General features: G+C 45.8%; 2 protein-coding genes across 2 annotated transcripts; one reads left to right on the top strand and one right to left on the bottom strand.

Moving 5' to 3' along the window:
• Positions 1-10,132: 10,132 nt before the first annotated feature.
• On the top strand, positions 10,133-11,248 carry HPDL (4-hydroxyphenylpyruvate dioxygenase-like). The gene has a single exon (XM_006899022.1). The coding sequence runs from the start codon at positions 10,133-10,135 to the stop codon at positions 11,246-11,248; it is 1,116 nt and encodes a 371-aa protein (XP_006899084.1).
• Positions 11,249-12,608: 1,360 nt separating this feature from the next.
• MUTYH (mutY homolog) lies at positions 12,609-16,534 on the bottom strand. The gene is made up of 15 exons (XM_006899021.1): positions 16,423-16,534; positions 15,832-15,974; positions 15,709-15,748; positions 15,531-15,604; positions 15,357-15,398; positions 15,210-15,281; positions 15,012-15,125; positions 14,828-14,925; positions 14,603-14,747; positions 14,460-14,523; positions 14,110-14,301; positions 13,886-14,022; positions 13,640-13,789; positions 13,372-13,413; positions 12,609-12,740 (listed from the first exon to the last, which is right to left on the bottom strand). The coding sequence occupies exons 1-15, from the start codon at positions 16,532-16,534 to the stop codon at positions 12,609-12,611; spliced, it is 1,557 nt and encodes a 518-aa protein (XP_006899083.1).
• Between the last annotated feature and the right edge of the window lie 1,441 nt (positions 16,535-17,975).

Here is a 17,975-nt window from a genome sequence, read left to right as displayed (position 1 = left end):
CACTCCCTCCCTGGTACACAATCCCCCTGCACCCCTTCCACCACCCCAAGTACATTCCACTATGCAACCTTAATTGTGGACTCTTGTGACCATCTTCTTTTTTAATGTCCAAACTTTTAGATGTTGTTGTTGTGTGCCATGAAGTTAGCACCAACTCATAGCTGATCCTCCAGCAGGTTTTCAGAGGGAATAAATAGCACAGGAGGAGATTATTCATCTTTCGCTGGTGGATTTGAAGCTCATACCTTTTGGATTGCAATGCCTACCAGCTCTCTTGAGCTCAGATGTTAGTCCTGCCAATTATGTTATCTCATCCCCAAGTGAGTAAGCTTGGATGACGAGTGGAAAGTCAGAGAAAGAGAGGAAGGCTCTCAACAAGACGGATTGACACAGTGACTGCAACAATGGGGTCGAGCAGATGATGAGGATGACCTAGAGGAGGTCAAGGTTCAGATCTGTTGTTCATAGGCCTGCTATTAGTCACAGTCAACCTAACAACAAAAGCATACATCAGTCCCCTGTGGTAGGCACCAGGCATAAGTCTGCCTCTGTAAAAGTTACCCAGTGAGAGAGGTCTGGTGGCCTAGTGGCAAGAAGCAGCACTACAATCCCAGAGATACGTACTTCAAATGCACCAGATACTCTGCTGGAGAAGGAGGGGCAATCTCCTCCTATACCAGTCAGATCCAATTTGACAGTACACACATACCAAATAAATAAATAAATAAATAAAAGATTTTTTTAAAAAAATTTTTTTTAAGTTACCTATTGAGAAAACAGACAACAAATGGTTGCACACCAAGTTAAACTGCAATCATGATTATACTAAAAAAATTTTTTTAAGTTATAAAAACTTCTAATAGAAAAATCTTAGTTTTGGAGTTCCCGACAAGAATTCTGAAGCCAGTTGAGTACACCCTGAGATCTGGTGAAAGAAGTGTTCTCCAGACCAAAGAAGAAGAGAAGCAGCACTCAGGCAGGGGAGGGGGGAAGCTCAAAAGCCTAAATCATTCCTGTTGAATCTATTCTAACTCATGGCAAGTAACACTCCATTATAAGATTTACTCCAAGGCTGTAAATCTTTTTTAAGAGCACCTGGTGGACGAAAGTAGTCAACCTTTTGATTACCAGCACCAACGTTAAACCAGAATCCCACTTAAACCACGATGCCACCAGGGAGGAAAGAATAGTAAAGACAAAAGCTCTGGATGACAGACAAGAGCAGGAAATTTTCAGGGAACTAATCAGCAGTGTTAAGGAGAAGAGTAGAAACAAAGAAAACTGAGGATGTCAACAGGACTAGTTCTGAAAGGGAAAAGGGGTCTTAGAACTTTTGAACAGACTTTGTTAAGCTGCTAACCCTAAAATAATGGAAATTTATTGAAAAGTTTTAGCAGGACAAGAAGATAATCAGCTCTGCATTACTCAAAGCTAACTCTGGCTCAGAGAAGCAAGTCTAGAGGCAGGAAGGTAATTAGGTCTTTGAAGTATCCTGTGGCACAGTGGGAAAGTGGTAAGCTGCTAACCAAAACCAAAGTGGATCCAGTTCCCCAGCCTCTCCACAGGAGAAAGAAGTAACAATTTGCTTTCATAAATATTGACAAGCCCAGGAAACTCTACAGGACAGTTTTACTCTGCCTCACAGGGTCACTAGGAGTCAGAATCCACCCAGTGTAAGTGGGTTGGGTTGTTGTTCTTTTGGGGGTTTTGTTTTTTGGGATTTTTTGTGGGACATCAATTAAAGATGATAAATAAGCAGTCAAATAGAGGTTAGAGAGGGTGCATAAACGAGGGAGTCATCTCTACACGTAGATGGTCATTTAAGTCCTGAGAAGCACTAACATTTAAACATAGGCAGAAGAGAGAAAATGTGACCAAAGGAGTAAAAGGAAAATCAGGGACGTATGAAAACCAGGGAGAGAGCAGTTAATTCTGCAAAATACTTCTGAAATATAGTGAGATGAGACATGAAAATTGTCCAATGATTATGAAGACCACTGACAACTCTAAAACCTTATAAGGTAGAGTGACAAGAAAAGTTAAATTAAAGCTGTAGAGAAAGCAGAAAGTGAACAGTGGGAAAACTGAGTGTAAAGAGATCTCTGAATGTGGCTAACCTGTCACAAGTCACAGTGAGAGTGTAAGCTGGCATGAGTATTTTGAATAATAATTAGGCATAATTTATGAGAATTTAAAATACATGTACTTTAACCCAACAAATCTACTTCCAGGAAACTGGCCTACAGACATACTTCACCGTGCACAAAGCCTAAGGAGGACCTTGACTGAGGCACTATATAAGTAGCTAAAGTGGAATACAAATCCCATGGCCATCAATAAGGGGTCGGCGAAATTAACCACAATACATTCAGACAATGGGATATTATGCAGCCACTGAAAATAGATTCACACATAATGACATTAAAACCTATCCAAGGTGGTGGTTGTTAAGCTGCTAACAAGTGCTATCAAGTCAACTACAACTCATACCAACCTTATAAACAACTAATCTGAACCCTGCCCCATCCTGAGTCAACCTCATCACCTCAGGCATACTTAAGCCCATTAATAAGTCACTATGTCAATTCACCTTATTGAGGGTCTTCCTCTTTCAAAGACCCTCCATCTGAAAGAAAGCATCAGAATTTCCAACCATGATGTCTTTTTCCAAGAACTGGCTCTTCCTAACAACATGTCCAAAGTTTGAGAGCCAAGCTTCACCATCCTTGCCTCTCAGAAGCACCATAGTCTAAAAGAATAGCTGTGTATATTTGCATAAATGTAAAGAAAATTCCTTTAAAAGGATATACAAGAAACTAGTCATTATGGTTACCTTTGTGGGTGATCAGGGTGAAGAAAAGTTTACTTTCAATTTTCTGATTTTTGTATGCTTAGATTTTTATTATGAGCATATACAGTGTTTTTTAAAATAAGATTTGCATATCTTTTAAAATGAACCTTTAAAAGCTTAGCTGGGAAGGGGAGGGGGGAAAAGTAGGTAAGTGGAATTGAGGGTGGGATTTTAGAGGGCTAGATGAGACCCAAGAACATCTCTCAAAAACAGAAAGTGAAGATACAGGTGGATGTGAAACAGTGAAATGAGCAACTCCCTGATGATTTAGCCCCAGGCAGACCCAGAGCTTGGGTGTGACCTTACCTGTTGGGACATTTTCTTCACAGTGACAGAAGAGAAAAAGGTGCTATCAGCAGGTTTCTAGATTTGGTAATATTAAATGGAAGTAAATGCCAAGGAACAGTTCCTACCTCTCTTTGTTCATTTAGCAAGCATTTCCCACTCCCCGGCACTAGCTTTCACCTCTGTGACTTTACATTGTTTTTGTTGTTGTTGTTATGTGCCATTGAGTCGCTTGCAACTCATAGCAACCCTATGTACAACAGCCCTAAACTCTTCTCTGTCCTGTGCCAATCTCACTGTCTCTCACACACCCATCCCAATTATCCCAATCACTGAATCAATCCACCTCATGGAGGGCCTTCCCCTCCTGTGCTGTCCCTCTCCAAGGACCAGTCCCTCCTTACAACATGATCAAAGCATATCAGACGAAGCCTCAGAATCCTTGCCTCCAAGGAGCAGCCCAGTTTAACCCTCTCCAGGATGAACCTGTTTGTTTTCCTAGCAGTCCATGGTACACTCAATACTCTTCTCCAACACCACAGCTCAAAGGCATCAAGTCTCCTTCTATCCTCCTTAGTCATCATCCAACTCTCTTAAGCATAACAAGTGACAGCAAAGACCATGGCCTCTATTAGACGCACCTTAGTCTCCAGAGAGACACCATTGCTCTTCAGTACTTTGGAGAGGTCCCTAACAGCAGACTTTCCCATCACAATGTTGTTGTTGTTGTTATGTGCCACCGAGTCGTTTGCGACTCATAGCAACCCTACGTACAACAGCCCTAAAACCTGTTCTATCCTGTGCCAATCACACTGTCTCTGACACACTCATCCCGATTACCCTAGTCACTGAATCAATCCATCTCATAGAGAGTCTTCCCCTCTTGTGCCGTCCCTCCACCCTCCCAAGCATGATGTCCCTCTCCAAAGACCTGTCCTTCCTTGCAACATGCCCAAAGTATGTCAGATGAAGACCCAGAATCCTTGCCTCTGGGAGATGCTTGGTTTAACCCTCTCTAGGATGAATCTGTTTGTTTTCTTGGCAGTCCATGGTATATTCAATACTCTTCTCCAGCACCACAGCTCAAAGGCATCAGTTCTCCTTCACGTCTTTTAATTTCCTGGCTGCTGGTGTCAAGAGTGTTGACTGTGGAGCCAAGCAGACTAAAGCTGTGAACAATCTCAATCTCTTCTCCATCCGTCCTGATGCTGTCAACTGGTCCAGTGGTAAGAATCTTTGTCTTCTTGACATTGAGCCTCAATCCATACTGAAGGCTGCAGTCCTTGACCCTCTCAGCAAGCACTTCATGTCCTCCTCAGTTTCAGCAAGAAGGGTTGTGTCATCTGTATAACACAGATTGTTGATAGATCTTCCACCAATCTTGACCCCACATTTCTCCTCATAGAGCCCTGCCTCCCAGATAATCTGTTCTGCATACAGGTTGAAAAGGTATGGAGAAGGACACATCCCTGGCGTACATTCTTCCCAATTTCGAACCATGCAGCATTTCCTTGCTCTGTTCTGATGACTGCCTCTTGGTCTAAGTATAGGTTTCTCATTAGCACGATCAAGTTTTCTGGGATTCCCATTCTTCTCAGAGTCAGCCATAGTTTGTTATGATCCACACAGTCAAACGCCTTTGCATAGTCAATGAAACACAGACAGACATTCCTCTGGTAACTCCCTGCTTTCAGCTAAGATCCATCTAACATCAGCTACAATATCCCTAGTACCACGATCCCTTCTAAACCCAGCCTGGACTTCTGGCAGTTCTCTGCTGATGTGCTGTTCCAGTTGTTTTTGGATAATCTTCACTAGAATCTTGCTTGTATGTGAAATCAATGATATTGTTCTATAGTTTCCACACTCTGTTGGGTCTCCCTTCTTTGGGATGGGAACAAATATTGATCTCTTCCAGTCAGTTGGCCAAGTGGTTGTTCTCCAGATTTCTTGGCACAACTTGGTGAGCACATCCAGGGCAGCATCTGTTAGCTGAAATATATCAATTGGTATACCATCTATTCTTGGGGCCTTAATTTTTGCTATTTCCTTCAAAGCAGCTTGAATTTCTTCCTTCACCACCAAAGGCTCTTGCTCATATGTTGTTTCATTAAATTCTTCTGTGTCTGCCAATTCTTTTCGATACAGTGACTCAGTGTATTCTTTACATATTCTTTTAATACTTCTTGGAGCATTCAATATTCTGCCTAAAGCGTCCTTGATTATAGCAACTCGAGGTTTGAATTTGTTCTTCAGTTCCTTGACCTTAAGAAATGATGAGTGAGTTCGGCCCTTTTGATTTTCTGACTCCAGCTCCTTGCACATTTCATTGTAATCTTCACAGGCGGAAAAGCAGGGCAGCACAATAGACCTGAAAATCCCCGTCCACACAGGTAACCCTAGAGGACCCAAGGCTGCGTGGAAATTGGATTCGTTAGTGGGACGCTTAGAGAGGGCAGAAAGAAATCTTCACAGGCAGAAAAGCAGGGCAGCATAACAGACTTTACATTAAATGCTCCTAAAACACTTCACTCCACCTGGACCCTCCAAAGCATTAAATATGACCCTCCCCAATTCCTAAACCACTTTCTGATCTCAATATAAACGTCCCTTTCCCGCTCTTTCCAAGGTTCTTTCGAATATTCTAACAACGTTAAACGCCTCCGATTCATCCGCCTCCCTGCTTAGCCTTGCTCTGCCAGAAAGGTGCGCTGCAATGGAAATCAAATCATACCACCCTTCTGCTCCAATAACTACTCTCCTCTTTTCTTCCTTTCAGCTACACCCGCTTTTCTTGGCTCCAACACGCCAGGCTAAATCATACCGTAGGGACTTTACACAGCGAGAATGTTCTTTCTCAGAGAGCCACCCGGCTCTCCCCTTCACTTCCTTCAGGACTTAACTGAAGTCCCCTAAGGGTGGCTTTCCGAGCCACCACCAACCAGTAAAACGCCAAACTCCTCGCCGTCAGGGGGAGGGTGGATCGAGTAAAAGCCGGGTTGGAGGCGGATCCAGAAAGATGTGAGCTTCCGCAGAGTCGCGTTGGCTGGATGAGAAAGGGGTCTGGCTGGGGAGGGCGGAGTCGAAGAGGAGGGTTCCTGACCCGAGTGAGCTTCCGGGGATCGCCTTCGCCTGTACGGAGAGGTCTTGAGTGGGGCTGACAATGGAAAAGAACCAGAATTAAGAATGCTGCGGCCGAAGAGTGCACCTCTGACAGCCCTAGACCTACAGAAAACGTGACGCCTCAGCCCTTCCCGGCCCTCGCCTCCACCTCGCCGAGCAGAGCTGCAGAAGTTGTAGAAGTTGCACCAGCGCACTATCGCCGCTTGGCCCCGCGCGCCCTCCAGTGACATTGTCCTGTTTGCCTTGTCTTCATCCTGCGCCGCAACCCTCTGCGCCTGTGGGGCTGCAGGAAGTCTGAGGCGGAGGGAGAGGAAATAGCCATTTAGTCTCTTCAGAGCCCAGATCTCTGAGCCAAGGTCACCTTGGTTCGTTCATCTTTTCCTTTAAGTGGGCCCACTTAACATTCAGAACCTTCTTTCTTTCAGGAACTTGGATTTCTGGCAGTTCTCTAGCCGGTTTTTAAAATAATCTTCAGCAAGAATTTGCTTATATGTGATATTAATCATGTTGTTTGATAATTTCCACACTGTTGGATCACCTTTTTGGAAAATGGGAACAAATACGGATCTCTTCCAGTCAGTTGGCCGGCCATGTTTCTTGGCACCGAGGGCTGTGTGTTGTTGGAACATATCAGTTGGTATTCCATCAACTCCTGGGGCCATAGTTTTTACCAATACCTTCAGTGCAGCTTTAATTTCTTTATTTATCACCCTTGGTTCTTGGTCATATGCTACTTCCTGAAATTGATTCCGTGTCACCCAAGTCTTTTTGGAATGTTGTTATGTGCCGTCGAGTTGTGACTTTATTCTTTCCATCTTCTTTCATTCCAGATTTTGCCCATAGCAAGCAAGCAAGCAATAAATAAATAAATACATCAATTAATTAATTAGTTAATTAAAAGAAAAACTCTTCCAGACCACAGAGAAAGTAGAAGGAACACCTGACAAATGATTTGGGTAGAGGGAGGAAGAACTTACATAGGACCTTCCTCTTCCAAAGCTGCTTATTCAGAGTTGTTAAAATAAGCAAATTCTACAATAAACTCTTATAATCCAAGCAATCTAGAAAAATGCAAACACAAAGCTTTTCTACTTACTGAGTTTTAAAATTTTCCTTCTTTATCCTTTTGTTTTTCTCAGAGGGGGAAATGAAATAAAAAGAGGGTTTTTTTGTTTTGTTTTGTTTTTAATCTGGGTTTTCTAAATATTGACTTTGTTCAAAAGATAATAAAGTCTGGGAGCTCTGGTGGCCTAGTGGCAAGATGCTGCACTGCAATCCCCGAGGAACACGATTCGAATCCACCAGATGCTCTGCTGGAGAAGGAGGCGCAATATCCTCCTGTACCAGTCAGATCTGATTTGACGGTACACGCACACAAAATAATAAAAAAATTTTAAAAAAAGATAATAAAATCTGTTCAAAAACTGATAAAAAAATTTTAATATTTTGCCCTGTCACATCCTTCAGTATTGCAACTTCAGCATTGAATGTTCTTAAATTCTTTCAGCTTAAGAAATGCTGAGTGAATTCTTTTTGTGACTTCAGAAATCAAAGGACACATCACATTGGGGAAATCTGCTGTCAAGGACCACCCTTCAGAGTTCTCGAAAACTAGGACATCAAGGTAGCCAAGGTAGCTCTGGTGGCCTAGCGGCAAGAAGCTGCACTGCAATCCCAGATATTCATGGTTCAAATCCACCAGATCATCTGCTGGAGAAGGAAGAGCTATCTCCTCCTGTACCAGTCAGATCTGATTTGATGGTACACACACACACACACACACACACACACACACAAATAATAAATTTAAAAACAAAATAAAACTCTAGGACATCAGTTTGCAGACTTAAGTTCACTTGATCTAAACCATGATCTTTCAATTACTATTCATTTTAAAATTGAACAATGAGTAAGGCTTACAGAAGAATTTATGTCTTTGAGTTGTCATGTTGGAGAGGAGTACTGAATATCCCATGAACTGCCAAAGGAACAAAGTATGGCTTGAAGAAAGTGCAACCAGGATGATCCCTGGAAGGAAGGATGGTAAAGCTTTGTCTGTGTACTTTAGGCATGTTGTTTGGATGGTGCAGTCCCTGTAGAAGGTCTGAGTTCTAGTCCCAATCAGGAGTGGGTTGGTATGAGGAGAGGATGAAGTTATTCTCTTATGTCCTGAGCCACCAATTTTCCCCCAAATCATGCTGGGTACAAGGAAGTAAACAATGTCAAGAGATGTCAAATTGAAAAAGAGACAGGTGTAACCAAGAAATTGCCTAGGAGAAATGAGAGATCTGTGTAGGAATCATATAGATGGTATGTCTTTTTATAACATTTTTCTGGAATACTTTGAGGAGGTAATTTCTAACTTAAAATAGTATGTTAAAACAAAATATTTAACTATACTAAAAAAAAGGGAAACATAACTTTAAAGCAAAATGCTCCAGAATGTTTTTATTTTTATTGTAATTTGAGTAAAAGTTTACAAATAAAATTGGCTTTTTGTTTAGTCATTTGTGCATATTTTGCTTTGCAACAGGGAACTCTAACAGCTTAGTCTGTAAAGTGTTGGGCTGCTCACAGTGGCTCAGAGGGTGAAAGCTGAACAAGCTCCTTCCTTGTAATTTGCAACCTAAGAAATTTGCTATGACTGCAAAGAATTTGAAGAGTTTCTTCTTTATTGTATGTGCGTGGGGTTGTTTGCTTTAGTCTTACTTTATAACACCAATTGCAATTATTTAATGTGATTGATGAATTATGTCTCTCATCCTCTTATTGTCTATGCCTTTTCATGCATTTATCTTAGCATGTATTATTTATTATTTTTTAAAAAGTATTGGTTTACATATTATAATTTGTTTGTTTCATTCATTTACATTGTTTTGTTTTGTTTTTTCAGCCCACTTCCTCTGCCCACCAAACTCTGTCACTCCTGATTTCCCACCCAACTTTCAGCTCCCCTGCCCATATGACTAATTATTCTCTTTGATTAATAATTTTTATTCTACTTTCCCTCCCTTTCCATTCCTGCTAACTGTTCTCCAGGATTTTGAGACATAAAATAAAAGCAAAAATTAACAAATAGATAAGTTGAATGAAGTGGAAAAGCAATATACAATATTGCCAAGGGTTTGATTGGACATGTGTAATGAATAATGTTGATCAATTTTAAATGACGTTATAAAGTGTCTTTGAATAATTGCATGAAAACGTAATGTGATTTTTAAACTTTCCCTCATATAAAATTTCCAAAACTAAAAAACAAAAGATGAAATGTTAAACTACTAAGAAATCGCATACTTGTGGGCTGATTCCCTTTGCTTTGCTACTGGAGGAAGAGTCCTAGCCCCGAACCTGACACTAAGTGTAAGCAGCTATTTATTGTGGGCCGGAGGAAGAAGGCTCAGTGTCCTAGGGTTGAACCTGGTCAGAGATCCATGGAAGGGGCAGTTCAGCTGTACCATCAGCAGCAGGGTCTGAGGGAGGCTGGAGCGTTAGCAGCTCCATCCCCTAACACAGGCTCTGCCCCTGACCAATCCCTGCCATTCCCCACAGCAAATGTTCCGCCCTTCAGTCCCGCCCCTAACATAGGCTCCGCCCCTGCCCCAGTCCCTAGCAAAGTCTCCGCGTGAATTTTGCTAGCAGTGAGCTCTTCAGAGCTGGTTGTCGCACCGCAGCTACTGGTTGCAGTGGGTAGGCTGTGAGCCCCACAACTATCTTCCCCAGGAGAAACTGTCGGTAAATTCTCTCACGAAAGAGCAAGAAAAGTGCGAATTCCATCCGTCTCCTAAGACCAGTTTCGGACAGTGAGCACGGGTCCTGAACCGGAGTTGCGCAGCCACTGGGGAAACAGAAGCCCCAGGTCACCATCGTGCTGAGATGGCCGCGTCCGCCCGCCGCCTGGGCCATATCGCCTTCCACGTGCCCGGGGAGCAGCCCCTCGCTCGCAACCTGCAGCGTCTCTTCGGCTTCCAGCCCTTGGCGGCACGGGAAGCTGACGGCTGGCGGCAGTTCGCCTTGAGGAACGGAGACGCAGTCTTTTTGGTAAACCAGGGCTCGGGTCCCGGAGAGCCGCTGTACGGGCTAGACTCGCATCACGCAGTGTCCAGCGCCACGAACCTGTGCTTTGATGTGGACGACGCGGCAGCCGCTGCTCAGGCACTAGCAGCGCGGGGCTGCCAGGTTCCGGTGCCCCCGGTTAGCGTGAGGGATGCACATGGCGCCGCCACCTACACGGTGGTGAAATCGCCAGTTCGCAACCTGAGCCTGACATTGCTGGAACGCACCGGCTACTGTGGGTCCTTCCTCCCGGGCTTTGAGCCCCTGCCTTCCGTGTCCAGCCCGGGCTGGGTCAGTCACGTGGACCACCTAACCTTGGCGTGTACCCCTGGCAGCTCCCCGACACTGATGCGCTGGTTCCAGGACTGCCTGGGCTTCCGCCATGTGCCTCTGAGTCCTGGTGAAGATCCCGAGGTGGGCTTAGAAATAACCGCAGGGGTCGGATGCGGAGGCCTGCGGCTCACTGCCCTGCAGACCCCAGTGGGCAGTGCTGTCCCGACCCTTGTGCTGGCTGAGTCCTTGCCTGGGCACGTTGACGGGAAGGATCAGGTGGAAGAGTTCCTAGCCCAGCACCAGGGACCAGGTCTGCAGCACGTGGGACTGTACACACTTGACATCTTGGAGGCCACGGAAGGGGTGGCAGCGGCGGGGGGCCAGTTCCTAACTCCTCCGGAGGCTTACTACCAGCAGCCGGGCAAGGAGGACCAGATCCTAGCAGCAGGTCATGACCCTAACCTGCTAGCCCGACAGGGGATCCTACTAGATGGCAATCAAGGCAAGTTCTTACTGCAGGTCTTCACCAAGTCCCTCTTTCCGGAGAACACCTTTTTCCTGGAGCTGATTCAGAGGCAGGGGGCCACTGGATTTGGCCAGGGCAACATCAGGGCCCTATGGCAGTCTGTGCAAGAGCAGGCTGCCAGGTGCCCGAGAGCCTGAGTAGCATGTCACTGGGCCCAGCCTACCAAGAGAAACATCCGGACTCTGCTAGGGCTTGCTCCTAAAGCAGGGGCGGGGAGTGTGGCCTCAGTCTCATTATCACAAGCTAATCTCACCACAGAACCAAGGATGTGGAGATTTTCTTATATATACTCTCTAATATAGGTGCAAAATGAATAAAGGAATTCAATTATTAGGAAATAGAATATAACCTATACTTTTTAAAAAATTTTACTGTGGTTTGATCAAAACTTTACAGAGCAAATTAGTTTTCTATTCAATAATTTATACCCACGTTGTCCCATGAAACTGATTGTAATGTCCACAATTTATTCTTCCCAGTATCTTCCTGTGTTTATTTTCATTCATCCTTATCCCTTTCTACCTTCTAAACTTTGTTTGTGCTTGATTGTTCTAAGGAGTGCCTTTCTCCCTGGGTTATTGTTAACTTTACCAGCCTGTTGTTTGGCTGAAAGTTGAACTACAGGGATGAGCTCAGTTCCCAGCTTGAAGGGTGTCATGGGCCAAAGCACATCCAGCTGTTTCCTAGAGGTGAGAATAGTAAGACTTCATCTCAGGTATGGAAAGATCCTCATGAAGATGACTGACATAAATGGCTGCAACAAGTGGTTCAAACACAGCAATGATTGTGAGGATGGTGAATGAACAGGCAGTGTTTTGTTCTGTTGGTACATAAGGTTGCTAAGAGTCAGAGGCAACTCCAAGGCAACTAACAACAAAGGCCATAGTCCTGGGGGGTGGGGTTCCCACCAGTCTCAGACCAGTATACTTTTGAAGCCTCTTTGTCCCCTTTCTGATCCCATTTCTGTCCCCCTCACCCACCAAATACTCTGATTATTAGCCCCTTGCTTTTCTGTGTACACTATGTAATGTATCCCCAAATAACTATAATTTAGTACTTGGGGTGGGAATGTAAAACTGTAAATCCTCAGTGCCTTCCCCTCCCTTGGAAGCTCCAGGTGAGGAGTGGCTTGATTGGGGCTGAGCCCCATCACCTGCTCTGGGGCAATACCACTCCTCCAATCAGAGGCGACCTGAGACCTAGGCTAGGGTGTTGAATGTCCACTGCTGGCAGGTACTAGCAGGTGCTCCCTGCAGCTGCTTTCTCCTCTCCTGGGGGCTGAAGGAGGTGGATCTCCCTCCCTCCAGATGCCTGCTCTCCCTAGGAGTGCAGCCAGCGGAAGCCCAAAAAAAAGCAGAATTTCAGCATTTTCTGGACTTCTCAGAGGTAGGAAGCGAGAAGAAGTTAGGAAGGAGGTAGAAAGATCTCAGTTACTACAGAAAATAAACACTTTAATAAAAACAATGGGATTCACGGGGGTGACCCCTTCCAGAGGCATCACTGGATTACACTGTTGAGGATGGGTGTATCAGCAGGAACTTGGGGCTGAAAGAAATGATCCAAGACTTGCTGACCACGGCTGAGTTTCTTCTGTCTGGATGAGAGAGACCCCTGGGACCTTTTAAAACCCTATGCAGAAGCCAAAGTAGAGTTGTATAGTGGAGGTAGCAGCAGAAAAACCTGGCCTCCTATCCCCTCACTCAGTTCGAGTTCTGATGTAGTTTAAGTTCTAGCCTGGAATGTTGCAAAAACTTTCACCAGACCTCCAGCATCTACCCCTCAGATCAAAATGAAGCCAGAAGGATCTTCCTATAATGCAAATCTGACTCCTCCCTTCTACCTAAAAGGGCTTCAGTGGCCTCAGCCCCCACCTAACCTGGGGAAGTTCTGTGGCCTCTCCAGCACCCAGAGACCTGCAGACTGCACTGTGCCTCACCTTTGCTCCTACTAATTTTCAACCTGGAAAGAGCATTCTTAGAAAATGACACATTTATGGGACCCAGATGATAAACTACCCCTCTAAGCAGCCTTTCCTGGCTTTTGTGTCTCAGACAGAAATGGTACAAACATTTCACACGTGAAATATTCTATTATTCACTGTGTACTCCCTCACTCTGTATCTAAAACTATAAATTAGCAAAGTCAAGAACTGTTTCTCGCTCTCCAGTGAAGTCTGGAGCACAGAACTTTTACCTCAGTAGGTGTCTCTTAACTGAAAGCTCCAGAAGGCAAGGATGGCTAGTTGAGAGCCAAGACTCACCTTGCCAGTGCCTGGTTGCTGGCCCTCATACACACGGAACACCTAGCCAAGGAGCAAGAGAGAGAGAACAAGGTTGGCACCTTGCCCCAAAGAGCTAAGCCCTGTGCTCTGCCCTCAGCCCTATGCATCAGCACTTCTGTTTAAGATACAATGTTCCCTAATGCCACCCTCCCGGTGCCCACCACCACTGCCATCTATTTAACAGAAATAGGCTCACTTAGAACATTTAAGGAATACAAAAAGGTGTAACAAAGACAACAGGTAGTGCCTTTTTCATAGCAGTGGAGACAGCTGCAGTGTGAAACTCTTCCCGGGTCAGCCAACGTGCACCAGGGGGTGTAGTCACAAGGGTCTCTCCTTCCAGAGTCAGACCATATACTTGATATGTCAGCTTGATATGAGAGAATGTGTGGACAACCTGCAAAGGGAAAGGTGAGCGAGCAAAGGAGCTGAAATAATATTTGAGGCACTGCCACAAAAGCCATCATTCCTGATACTTCCATTGTTCACTCACCTCCCCACGGTGCTGGAGAGAGATGGCTGGGATGGGTCCAGCCCAGCTCTGCAGTTCCTGCAGTAGGGCCTTGCGCTGGCACTGCCTTGAGGGCTCTGTGGTCACAGATGGGAACTCCCACAGTCCTGCCAGCAAACCTGAAGGGTAGGGCAGGTGGGTAAGCCTTAGCTGCTGACTCCTCTATTCCTTCCTGCCAATTCTTTCCACTCATGGTATCCAGGTACCTGAGCTGGGCCTCTGTACTAGCAGAAGTCGAGCACCCCCAGGGGCCCTGGGCTGCTCCAGGACACAGATGGCAGAACATTCCTCCCTGGGAGGCTTGCGGCTGACCTTTCGGGGAAAGTTGGCCACTCCCAGGGTCTGGTCCCAGGGTTCTGTGGGTGGCAGGCACAGCTGACACTGCCCAGTACTGGGAACTGGAAACAGAAATCCTGAAGACCCATTCAGGCCAAGATGGTTTAGGTTGCCCAGGCCTTGGCCCAGCTCCACAGAAACTTGGGACTGTAGGATGATATGAATGAAACTTAACAGGCAGCAGGGCAGGGCTAAGGCTGCACTTCAGGCTAGTACTCACCACACTCCTCCACGTCAGGGCTATGAGGCCAGCTCTGAGAGGCTGAGCACTGCTTCTGTTCCACCTGAGAGGCACAGAGAAGGGCGGCTTGAGTCAAAAGTCAATCCCTAGGGCTTCTGATAATCTTTCCCCACACGGCTCACCCTCTGATATGCCCGACACAGGCTCTGCACAGGGCACTGATTGCAAAGTGGGCGCTGTGGTGTGCACACTGTGGCTCCCAGTTCCATGGCACCTTGGTTGAAGTCCCCTGGTTGGGCTGGGTCCACCAGCAGCTGGGCTAAACTCCTGCAAGAAGGAAACATCACTGGATTCAAGGACCCTTTGGAGACACCCCTCCCATTCTGATTCTTATTCCAATATCCTACCAGAGTTGCTGGTTGACAAGGGTGCTGCTGGGATCAGCACCAATTGCTCGGACACGGCACAGCACCCGGATTACATTCCCATCCACTATTCCGACTGCCTGGTACAGAGAAGCCCAGCAGTCAGCCGAAGCGAGGTGAATGGAAGGTAGGCAGGACACACAGTGAGGCTGAGCTCTGGGCTTACCTGGCCAAAGGCAATGGAAGCAATGGCTCCTGCTGTGTACCGCCCCACACCAGGTAGGAGTTGCTGTAGAGTCTCTGCTGTGCAAGGCATGTGGCCCCCTAGCTCCTCTACCACCTGATTTGGGAGGGCAGGCTCAAGGTTATCAATGGGACACCTGAAGCCCCTGGGCTGCCATCTCTCTTGCCACCATCCCCTCACCTTCTGGGCTCCCTCCTGTAGCCGCCTGCCTCGAGAGTAGTAGCCCAAGCCGGCCCAGAGCTGATTCACCTCCTGTGAGTGGGGTCAGATGTTGGAAAGATCAGTGGTCAGTCTTCAGCAGCCACCCCACTCTTGAGTGGTTCTTACCTCCAGAGATGCACTGGCCAGGTCCTGAAGTGTTGGCCACTTCTACAGTGCCATGGCAGACAAAGAGATGAGACCAAGGGTGAGGAAGCTGGAGGGGTCCTTCTGAACCCTACCATCAAGGGACAGGCTCTAATCTAGGGTGTGGCTCACAATCTCCTCCTCTCCCTCAGTCACCTGCATCCATCGGGTATAGTAGTCAATCACTGTGGCAACCTGGGTCTGCTGCAACATGACTTCTGAGACCCACACTGGGAGAGAGGGATTGGCATGAGAGTCTTGTTGGCGTCCCTGCTCTTAGCCCCCAGTCCAGGACCCTACGTAGGGTAGCCAAGCTCCCAGGAGCTGTACTCACCAGCATATGCCCGCCTATCTGGGTCCTCCTCATCTTCTGCCTGTTAATAGGCCAAGTGAGCAATCAATGTGGAAGAGCTGGGACCAGACTTCCACCTTACCAACCCATACTCCACCTGCCTACCCGCCTTCTCCAGGGAAGGTCACGCTTCTCTCTGTTATACCAGCTCAGGAGGCTCCCCCGAAAGGCTGTGACCTCAGCGTCTTTGAAAAGGTGGTATGGGGAGACAGAGGCCTGTAATACCTCCTTCTGCTGCCTGGTCAGACCTGGAGACACACAAGACACTATGGGACGTCCCAGCTGAGGCTGGGGTCAGACTAGAGTTCTTTAGTTATGTGCAGTCTTAGAAAAGTTTCTGGCCTTAATTTTCCTAAACTAGTGCTGCTGATACCTTTGCTTCTGGGTCATAACAAAGACCTGACGGTTTCAGCCAAGCATAAATGGCACCTGTACTGGGTGTTCTTGTTTACACAAAACTTCCAGGTTCATAAATTTATTTAATCCCCATGAAAGCCCTTCATAAACTACCGTCCCACTTTAGTGGTAAGAAAGCAGCCATTTAATTAGCCCAAAATCACACAAACAATACAGAATTAGCTCCCAAGTGTCATAATGCCTTGATGACGCTGTTCTCTCTCCAGCCTTGAGTATACCTCTCTTATAGCCTGTTGAGACAAACCCCTGAGTGCCCCACCCCCCCACCAGGTTCCTCACCATTAAGAACAGGAGGCTTGGCCTGGCTGCTGCTGAGGACACATTTCTTTTTACCCTCTTTGCTAGATGTGTTCTTCTTGTGACTTCTCCCAGTTGCTTGTGACTTCCTCATGATGACCTAGAATACAAGGGCCCAAGTGTTCACCATGGTGAGGCTGAATCTTGGGTCCCTTTTGAGGCTATAAGCATCTCCTCTGTACACTATACACACAGAACAGTATCTCAGTTTTCTCAAATCACTCTCAAGATGCTCATGAGTTTATAAGTGGCTGGCTGTGACACTGAAATGCCACCAGAATGGCTGAGTTCTTCAACTGGCTTCAGAGACCAGCATTAGTACAACGCTAGAAACAAGTAATGAATAGGGGTCAGTTCAAGGACCAACACCTAGTGTTGGGAAGCACCTTTGTATCCTTGAAGTTCACTGTGACTGTGGAGTTGTTTAGTGGTTTTGAGGATCATAGAATAGCGGATATGGGAGGTTTATCTGTTTAGAGATGTAGCATGTTTATACTGAAACAGGCCAGTAAGTCATCTAGTTCAAGGCACTATGCTTAAGTTCTCAGGTGCTAACCTAAAGGCTGACAGTCTTAAACCCCTCTAGTTGCTCCACAGGAGAAAACCCTAGCTATCTGCCAAGAAGAATGCTATATGCGGGGACAGTTCTTCTGCCACGTAGGGTCACTATGAATCAAAATCAACTGGACAATACTTAATAACAGTTCCTTTTACTAAAAAAAGAGAAACTTACGTTTTATAAAAAGAAGAAACCAAGGATCAGAGAGAGAAAAGATGTCCAAAAGCAGATAATAAATCAGTGAGGGTTAGATATGAACCATTCCACTCTTAATCTTCTCCTGATCAAGTAAGCTACAGTTGTCCGGCCATTAGCAATGTTGTTGTGTGACATCAAGTCAAAATGGACTCAGAGCTGACCTTCCACCGGGTTTTCAGAGGCAGTTAATCACACAGGAGATTACGCATCCTTCTCCCACATTAGTAATAAAAACGTTCATCTATTTGCTCTTAAACTGTTCCCTTTCTGTTCTTCTGGCTATCTGTGGCATATGCTAGGTCTCATGCTAGGTGCTTTAATGGGTGGGGTCTCTCATCCAACTTCTGACAACTTCATGATGTAAGTACTAGTATTAACATCATTTTATAGATGAGAAAACAAGGTTTATAGAGATGAAGTGATTTTTTTCCCTTCAACCCACACTCTGCTTCCAGATCCTATGCTCTGACACTCTTCCATGCTGTTCCTGCTACCTTGGTTTGAAGCCTTTTCTTTAAACTCTCAACTTTGCCACTTACCCCTCATCATGAGTTTGCTTCCTCCCTCAGAAAAAGAGGGAGATAGTTGTTTGTTGTCCTCAAATTGACTATGATTCCTAGCAACCCTATGACCAATGGAGCTTTGCCTTGTTCTGCAACACCCTCACAATCTCCACCATGGTCAAGCCTTTTGTGGTAGCCACTGACAATCTATATATATTGTTGTGGGTCTTGCTCAGTTTTGATGACTCTACCTCTCTCTGCATGATACCTTTTTC

Source organism: Elephantulus edwardii, unplaced genomic scaffold (genome assembly GCF_000299155.1).
Source record: "Elephantulus edwardii isolate Elephantulus edwardi_28Jun2011 unplaced genomic scaffold, EleEdw1.0 scaffold00243, whole genome shotgun sequence".
Taxonomy (NCBI): domain Eukaryota; kingdom Metazoa; phylum Chordata; class Mammalia; order Macroscelidea; family Macroscelididae; genus Elephantulus; species Elephantulus edwardii.
This window is presented reverse-complemented; position numbering and strand designations above follow the sequence as displayed.

What these genes read in the sequence shown, in the direction of transcription:
- HPDL (XM_006899022.1), top strand. Translation starts at nt 10,133, where the DNA reads ATGGCCGCGTCCGCCCGCCGCCTGGGCCATATCGCCTTCCACGTGCCC.
- MUTYH (XM_006899021.1), bottom strand. Translation starts at nt 16,534, where the DNA reads ATGAGGAAGTCACAAGCAACTGGGAGAAGTCACAAGAAGAACACATCT. An exon ending in AGATAGGCGGGCATATGCTG is followed by an intron (nt 15,605 to 15,708) that starts GTGAGTACAGCT and finishes CCTCTCTCCCAG; the next exon opens with TGTGGGTCTCAGAAGTCATG. An exon ending in TGGCCAGTGCATCTCTGGAG is followed by an intron (nt 15,282 to 15,356) that starts GTAAGAACCACT and finishes CCCCACTCACAG; the next exon opens with GAGGTGAATCAGCTCTGGGC.